General features: G+C 34.8%; 1 protein-coding gene across 1 annotated transcript; it reads right to left on the bottom strand.

Moving 5' to 3' along the window:
- Positions 1 to 6912: 6912 nt before the first annotated feature.
- LOC107823316 (F-box protein At1g30200) lies at positions 6913 to 9083 on the bottom strand. The gene is made up of 2 exons (XM_016649941.2): positions 8158 to 9083; positions 6913 to 7397 (listed from the first exon to the last, which is right to left on the bottom strand). The coding sequence occupies exons 1-2, from the start codon at positions 8982 to 8984 to the stop codon at positions 7136 to 7138; spliced, it is 1089 nt and encodes a 362-aa protein (XP_016505427.1). The 5' UTR covers positions 8985 to 9083; the 3' UTR covers positions 6913 to 7135.
- Between the last annotated feature and the right edge of the window lie 261 nt (positions 9084 to 9344).

Genomic DNA, 9344 nt, shown 5'->3' with positions numbered 1-9344 from the left:
GGCATTTTCATGTTGCTGTTATTCTTCTTTTCTTTTTTAACTCCTGAATTTTTCTTTGAACTGTGATTTTCATTAGGAATTGAACCGCATGAAAAGTAAACTTTTTTTAATTATATTCTTAAACTCATGGGTATTTCATGTTCTTCTGGTGCTTTTTTTTTTTAAATATAAGATGTACCTTACTTGAATAGAGTAGTATATGAAATTACATTATATCGATATCTACACATATTACCTAATATTATTATATATATATGTCAAGTTCAAATATCTTAACTATTACTCATAAAGTTCAAAAGCAAAATTTAGAGGAGATAAATAGACTATCACGCCAACCTTATCATTTAATTTCTTTTTATTTAGTATATTATACTAAGTAATCTCAAAAGAAAGAAGATAATTGGATAGCTTTGGTAATAGAAGGTAAAGCCTAAACTCATAATAAAATACTTTTTTCTTTAATAACTCAAATACATTATTTAATAATATATATTATTTTTAATATTATATACTCAGTGATATAGATCACACGCGCTTCCTAAACCAATACATTTAATATGTGTACCCCTTACTATCATAATTGGTAACACTGTCCTTGCACAAGTACAAAAGTCGAGCAACTTGGCCTGCTAAAATTTAGAATCAGAAAAAAGTCACCTACTAACTTTTTATGCTTTTGTTGGGTTTCAAGTAATAATCTCCTTTTAGAAATAATTGTGAGAGACTTTTAGTGTGGCTTACATATAAGGTAATAAATTATTTATCTTGTCTTCCAAAGAAAATAATATATAAGATAATATTTTGTAGTTATGCATATATGGTAGTTTCTTTAATGGAAAGAAATTATCATATATTAGAAGTCCCTAGGGTAATTATAATTTATGGAGAAGTCCCTAGGGTTAGAGCATTTGCCTAAGAGTCCCTAGCCTATCTATGAATACGCATGTGACTCCATCAGTCTGGCATCATACGATAGACACATGCTAGAAGACTCCCCAGGTTTTCTGTCAAAGTTTTACAAGGCGATTCTACAACACTTGAACAATTATGGTTGAAGGTACGTTCCTTGTATAATTTCCGCTGCGTTGTCTCTGTGCTTATATTTGAATTTCAACATGTGGTATCAGAGCCACCCTTTAGCTATGTTGTTTGACGTTATATTTTGATGAAAATTACGGATATATAAGAGTAAAAGTTTTGGCTTACCGCATCAGTTTTCACATACTCAAAACCAGCCTTGTTATCTTTTACTCTGTGTTGCGATTCGATTTCAAGAATAGGATAATTTAATGGGGCAAGATGTAGTGTTTGTTTACTGTTTTGACAATTGAAGGCAAAACGTAATCATAGAGAATTAGTTCACACTTTATATGCCAAAACGATATTCCTTCAAGTATGTTTGTGCTTTTTATTCCTTCCTTAATAATATTGATAATTGGTGTAATAATTAGATGCGGAAATTAAGTACCAATTGAAGGATATGATCATTAGTTTGTTGGTGGGTGTTTTGTTTTGAGTAAAAAAAGAAAAATCGATAAAATCTATTTTGAAACAAAGATGTCTATGAATATTGGTTATCTGCTCACCGTGCGTTTTCATTCATGTTTCATAAAGCAATTTTCATGCATCTTGGCTCCGTTTACAGTCTTGACAAAATTAATTTTTGTTATTAGAATCTGGTTTCTATCTTTAATAATAAAGAATTTATATGATCTCGCATAAAGTTTTAACTGATAATACTATTAATAATAGTTTTATTAAGGTTTTAAACATCACGTCATGTGATTGTGTGTTCTGTCACTGTGTGGTTTGGTATCCCTGAAGGTTTTGCTATGACTCAAATTATACTGTGACTCAAATTATATTGGTAATATTAGTACTTATTGTAAAGATTATCAACTTATTAAAGGGCGATGCACATGTAGTGTCTTTATTTGATGTGCCCATTTTGACTATATAATCAATATTCAGTTTAAGTTGATTAAGAGATGTCATTTTGAGTGTCTTTATCCCTGGAACTCCGTGTGGATGAACCACCTATTCCCATGGAATCAAGTACGTCAGCTGTTACGGCTAATTATGAGCAGTGGGAGCGATCTAATTGCTTAAGTTTAATGCTCATAAAAGCTCACATAAGCCAAAGCATTAGGAGTTCTATTCCTAATAGTGATAAGGTCAAAGCTTACATGAAGGCAATTGATGAACAATTCGTAATCTCTGACAAGGCATTGGTCAGCACCCTTATGAAGAGGTTCTCAAGTATGACTTTCGACAGAAGTCGTACAATGCGTGAGCACATTATGGAGATGAGAGACATTGTTGCTAAACTCAAGTCCCTTGATATGGATATGTCTGAACCATTTCTTGTGCATTTCATTCTCAACTCCCTTCCTGCGGAATATGGTCCATTCAAGATTTCTTACAGCACACATAAGGATAAATGGTCAATCAATGAACTTTTGACCATGTGTGTTCAAGAAGAAGAGTTGAAGCATGAGATACCTGAAAGTGTTAATATGGTGACTCATGGTAAGAGAAATGCAAAGAAGGGCAAAAGTGTTCCCATAAAGAAGAAAAGCACATTTGACAAAGATGCTTGTCGTTTCTGTAAGAAGAAGGGACACTGGAAGAAGGATTGCCTGAAATACAAGAAATGACTTGAGAAGAAAGGTAATTTTACCTTTATATGTTTTAAATCTAACTTTACTGAAATTTCTGATAATACATGGTAGATTGATTCTGGTGCTACAATTCACATTGCCAAAGTCATGCAGGGCTTTCTAACTCAGAGGAAGCCGATAGGAAGTGAACAATACGTCTATTCTGGCAATAGGACACGTTCACGTGTGGAAGGCGTAGGGACTTATATGCTCATTTTGAAGGATGGTTTTCACTTAGATTTAGAAAATACTTTTTATGTTCCAGAATATTCTAGAAATTTAATTTCTCTTTCAAGGCTGTCGATTAATGGATATGATTTGAATTTTCATTATCCTTCTGTGAAACTTTTGAAAAATAATAAAGTTATTGGTTTTGGAAATTTGAATGGAAATTTATATAAACTTGAGGTAGACCCTACATTTGAATGCAATGTTTTAACTTTGCATGATAAAGAAATTGGCATTAAGCGATGTATTATCAATGAGAACTCATCTAGTCTTTGGCACAAGAGATTGGGACACATCTCTATTGATAGAGTCAAAAGGTTGGTTAATGATGGAGTTGTAAAAGCTCTTGATTTTTCTGACTTTAGGAATTGTGGACTGCATAAAGGGTAAGCAGAACAATTAAAGGTGCCAAAAGGGATTCTCAATTACTTGAGATCATACATACAGACATATGTGGACCTTTTCCTACCCTTTGCTTGAATGGTGAGAGATATTTTATCGCGTTTATTGATGACTATTCAAGATATATGTATCTCTATTTTCTGTTTAACAAATCAGAAGCACTTGATGCTTTTAAAGTCTACAAGACAGAAGTATAGAAACAAACTGCTGCTCAGATCAAAATTGTAAGATCTGATAAGGGTGGAGAATACTATGGTAGGTATACAGATAAGGGACATGTTAAGGGTCCATTTGTTGAGTTCCTTGTAAGTGAAGCTATAATTGCTCAATATACCATGCCAGGAACACCACAACAAAATGGTGTGGCAGAAAGAAGAAATCGGACATTAATGGACATGGTAAGAAGCATGATTAGCAGATCAAGTTTACCTTTATCCTTATAGAGTAAAGCCTTAAAAACCGTTGTGTATATTTTAAATAGGGTTCCATCCAAGGCTGTCCCCAAGACACCTTTTGAGTTATGGAAAGGATGGGAACCTAGTTTAAATCATTTACATGTTTGGGGATGTCCAACTGAAGTGAGGGTTTATAACCCACAACTAAAGAAGTTGGATGAAAGAACAATAAGCGGTTATTTTATAGACTATGCAGTTAACTCTAAGGGATTTAGGTTTTATTGTCCTTCTCATTCTCCTAAAATTGTTGAAGCTAGAAACGCTAAATTTCTTGAGGAGCATAAAGAGACTGAGAATGGTTTTACTCAAAAGGTGGAATTGGAAAAAATAAGGGAACCACCTGTGGTACCTTTATATATTGGGAACTTGAATGTTGCTCCGAAAAATTCTCATGAATTATATAAACAACAACAAGTTCAAGATCCACCACCACTTGAGGAGCCACATGAAAATCAACCCACTTTACATGAACCCACTGAAGAAGTGTCTCAATCAGTGGGAGTGAGAAAATCCTCAAGAATTCGAAAATCAGCAATTCTAGCGACTATGTTGTATATCTCCAAGAGTCTGATTATGATATTGAACTAGAAAATGATCCATGCTCGTTTTCACAAGCCGTGAGTGCGGAAAACTCCACACTTTGGTATGATGCCATGAAAGAAGAGTTAGAATCTATGGCTAAAAATAAAGTCTGGGATCACGTCGAATTACCAAAGGGACCCTCTACCATAGGTTCCAAGTGGGTCTTTAAAACTAAAAGAGACTCATCTGGTAATATCGAACGATATAAAGCCAGACTTGTAGCCAAGTATTTTACAAAGGGAAGGCATTGATTACCATGAAACCTTCTCTCCAGTATCAAAGAAGGATTCATTGAGAATAATCATGGCATTAGTAGCTCATTTTGATTTAGAGTTATATCAAATGGATGTGAAAACAACTTTCCTGAATGGAGATCTTGAAGAGGAGGTATACATGTGTCAGCCTAAAGGATTTTGTGATAAGGACAAAAGTCACCTTGTTTGCAAGTTGAATAAATCCATTTATGGGCTAAAACAAGCTTCCCGCCAATGGTATATTAAATTTCATAATGTTGTTTCTTCATTTGGATTTACGGAGAACATCATTGATCAGTGTATATACCTTAAGATAAGTGGGAGAAAATATATTTTTTTTAGTCCTATATGTGGATGATATTTTGCTTGCAAGTAGTGATTTGGGATTGTTGCACGAGACTAAACAGTTCCTTATCCAGAATTTTGAGACGAAGGATATGGGTGAAGTATCGTATGTCATTGGCATAGAGATTCACAGAGACAGATCCCAAAGATTACTTGGACTGTCTCAAAAGGCCTACATTGAAAGAATTCTGGAAAGATTCAGGATGAAGAACTGTTCACCTATAGCAGCACCCATAATTAAAGGTGACAAATTCTCATTGAATCAATGTCCACAAAATACATTAGAAAAGGAGCAAATGAAAGACATTCCATATGCTTCCCTTGTTGGGAGTCTTATGTATGCACAGGTTTGTACTAGACCTAATATTGCTTTTGCGGTAGGAATGCTTGGTAGATATCAAAGTAACTCTGGTCTTGACCATTGGAAAGCTCGTAAAAGGGTCTTGAGATATTTGCAAGGAACCAAAGATTTTAAGCTCGCATACAAATGCTCTGACTCATTGGAGGTGATTGGATATTCAGACTCTGATCTGGGTGGATGCAAAGACACTGGTAAATCTACTTTAGGACACATTTTCCTTCTTGCTGGAGGTGTTGTTTCTTGGAGAAGTGTCAAGCAGACCATTGTTACAACATCCACAATGGAAGCTGAATTTATAGCATGCTATGAAGCTACATCACAGACATTATGGTTGAAATTTTTTATCTCCGGCCTTAGGATTGTCGATTCCATTTCAAGGCTATTGAGAATTTTTTGTGACAATTCAGCTGCAGTTTTCTTTTCTAAGAATAATAGAAGTGGTAGCCGAAACAAGCACATCGACATAAAGTACTTGATGGTTAGAGACTATGTGAAGAAGCAAGATGTGAATTTTGAGCATTTTAGTACTACTTTGATGATTGCTGATCCATTGACTAAAGGTCTGTCGGCTAATATTTTCAAGGATCATGTAACCCATATGAGGATTAGTTGCTCAATTTAGTCTTGTTTTGCTCTCTAACAATTTGTCTAGACATTATGTTTATTTTGATATACATGACAGTGCACATTTTTTGTTTTTCATGTATTATTTTGTGATCATTGGATCAATAAAGTTGGACTCTGAATGACTTATATTAAGTTCATTCATAAAGTTGTTGACACTTTGTTAGAATGTATTGTGCATTGTAATACATGGAAGGAAGTGTTTGTTTAAGAGCATGACCGTCATGATTCGTGTAATAATATATTCTAGTTAAAGTGGTTGTTGCATAACTTTTAGTTGAATGATAAAGTTTATGGCCATATTATATGTTTATCTCTCATAAACGATTATCTGATTTTAGTATGTGGGCCAAGTGGGAGAATGTTAGAAATAACCGTCTCTTCTAGAGACTTTTAGTGTGGCTCACATATAAGGTAATAAATTATTTATCTTGTCTTCCAAAGGAAATAATATATAAGATAATATTTTGTAGTTATGCATATATGATAGTTTCTTTAATGGAAAGAAATTATCATATATTAGAAGTCCCTAGGGTAATTATAATTTATGGAGAAGTCCCTAGGGCTAAAGTATTTGCCTAAGAGTCCCTAGCCTACCTATAAATACGCTTGTGACTCCATCAATCTGGCATTCTACGATAGACACAGGCTAGAAGACTCCCTAGGTTTTTTGTCAAAGTTTTACAAGGCAATTCTACAACACTTGAACAACTATGGTTGAAGGTACGTTCCTTGTATAATTTCCGCTACGTTGGCTCTGTGTTTATATTTGAATTTCAACATCTCCTACTGTGATCGTCATTTCAATTTCTTAATTTACAAGCGAAGACCACCAAAAGATGTGGTGCAGTGGATAAAACTGCTTTTCTCTTAATCAGAGGTCTCGAGTTCGAACCCTGGATATGGAAAAATCATTGATAAAGAACGCTTTCCCCGAATGAAACCCTACGTGGCGCGAATCCAAATATAATCGAGTTTCAATGAAGGTACTGGACACCGGGTGGAAAACTAAAAAAAATAAAATATTACAAGCGAAGAATTTTAACAAGTAAATTTCCTATAATAAACATAAATATATGGACCAAATAACTTAGGAAAGCATCAAAAGAATTATACAAGTCCATTTACAACAAATTGTAGTAGTTAGTATTTACTCACCCCACCCCATACACCCCACCCCACCCCCAAAACAAAATTGTCCAAAACCAACCTCAATAGGAAAACTCAAAAGGAATTCATTTCAAGACTGTAACTTCTCTTCAGCTTCACCAACTCTTTCGCAACCTCATCAAACACCTTCTCCTCTTTCCCTTCTCTAGCGAAACCAAACCCTCCGGCCACCAAATCTCTGCCATCATCCGCCTTGCTCCACTCTTCTACCGGCTTCACCACCACCAAAGTCGCCCCCTTCATCACGCAACCTTTCGCCGGCAACTCTAGCTCCGGCACGTACCACATTTTCACCTTCAATGCCGGCACCTTCGACCTAAACAACAATAACAACAATGTTTTAGTCCCGAACAAATCGAAATCAATTATATGATATCTCACTAACCATATTTTTTCATTTAAATTCATCTCCATCAATATTAAATTAAACAAAGATAAAAGTAAATATATAAATCTTCTACTACTACTGCTAATGGGAGGGAACCTTGATGCAACGGCTAAGGTAAAAGTTGATGTTGTGTAATAGAGAGTTCACAGGTTTAAATCGCAGAAACAATCTCTGGTAAGAATGTAAGATAAGACTGTGTGCATTATATGGTCTGACTCTTATGTTGTTCGGACTCTCCAAAGATGTTGCCGGGTGCGTGTCGGATCCTTCAAAAGTAGTGTATTTTTGGAGGATCCGACACGAATGCGATAACATTTTGGAGAATCCGCGCATTTCCAGACTCCGTATAAGAGGGAGCTTAATGCACTGAACGGGAGTTTAATGCACCAAACTACTCATATACTATTACTACTACTAATAGGGAGCCCGGGCACAAGGCATCTGTATTCATGCATAGTCCGAGGAACAACGGCATCCCAAGGGTGTCACATAGACAATCATTAGTGATTGTATCCATGGCTCGAACTCTTATCTATATATCACACAAAGATTACTTAATTATTGCTCCAAAGCTTCCTTCACTGTTACTACTACTAATAGTGAAAAACAGAGAGCGGAAAACAAATTTATATATTAGAAGTTCTCCCTATTTTTACTAGCATATAAATGTTTCATAAGGCTAAAATACCTGTTGGACGAAAATACCCTCGTATTTCTCCTCATTTCTTCTGCTTGTTCGCAGTTCATAGAACAAATTCCTTGACCAATATCGTCCGTAATCACTACTTTTTCCAGCATTTTCTTCTCCTTAATCGTTTCTTCTAATAAACAATGCCGCGTTGATGCTGCTATTAAACACGAAATTATCCACACAATTCGCAATTTCAACTCATCGTTTGTCATTCGTAGCGATTCTACTGAATCGCCTCGTTGTATAATACCAACATTTTCGGTTTCAGTTTCGGTTTCTTCTCCACCTTGATTTTCGTGAATCCGAGAAATCGACGTTCCTCCGACGATCAAACAATGTTTCAATTGACTTCCGAACTCTGCTTTCCATTTCAGCAACGAATCGCCGGAATTTTTCAAACCAATATTTTCGCCGGCGGCAAGTCGAATTTCTAATTGCTTGATTTCGCTGAAATTTCTCAGAATTTCAGCTGGAGAAGTATAAGAAAAAGTACAATTACAATTATAGCCATCATTTTTCTGGATACAAATAGGGTTCCATTTTGTAATTTGGCGAAGTAAAAACTGAAATGGTTTCAGAAAAACTCTGTTAAAAAACCGAAAAAGTTGATTTGTATTGGAATTTGATTTGTGGTGATTTTGAGGTGGAATTGTGAGGGAAATATTTTGTGTTTTGGTAATAAGAGAGTGAAAACGTTTACAAAGAGATGAGAAAATGCAAAGGGATTTACAATCTTGAACTTTGTCGAAGATTGTTAACACAATGGCATCAGGTAAACTATCAAACAAATCTTCATTTTCTTCTACAACAAAAATAGTTGACATATTCTTCTTCTTTTTCGCTTTTTCTTGTTCTTGTTGTGTTTTTTTTTTTTTTTCCGTTATTTATCTGTGGAGGTTTTGTTGAAGGGTTTTCGAGAAGATATTAAATACGCGTGAAGATATTTATAAATGATCAAGTAGCCTTTGATGTCACGGTCCATCGAATTCAACACTTTATCGCACTGATTTATCTAATAAAATATACTCTTAAATTCATGTGAACTTAGTTAATGAGTATGAAATTCAAGAAAGAAATGAAGATTTTTGATACATATGATTCTAAATAAACTATACTCTATTTACGTAGATATAATTCTTATGAAACTTGTAGTACCAAACATATTAAGGCTCGTTTTGTATGAG

The sequence above is a fragment of the Nicotiana tabacum genome, chromosome 22 (genome assembly GCF_000715075.1).
Source record: "Nicotiana tabacum cultivar K326 chromosome 22, ASM71507v2, whole genome shotgun sequence".
NCBI classification, from domain to species: domain Eukaryota; kingdom Viridiplantae; phylum Streptophyta; class Magnoliopsida; order Solanales; family Solanaceae; genus Nicotiana; species Nicotiana tabacum.
Note: the sequence above shows the minus strand (reverse complement) of the source record. Positions and strands in the feature narration are given on the sequence as shown.

Excerpts from the sequence above, each read along its gene's own strand:
- LOC107823316 (XM_016649941.2), bottom strand. The coding sequence starts at position 8,984 with ATGTCAACTATTTTTGTTGTAGAAGAAAATGAAGATTTGTTTGATAGT. Across the intron at positions 7,398-8,157 it reads AGGGTATTTTCGTCCAACAG|GTCGAAGGTGCCGGCATTGA; the intron begins GTATTTTAGCCT and ends ATTGTTGTTTAG.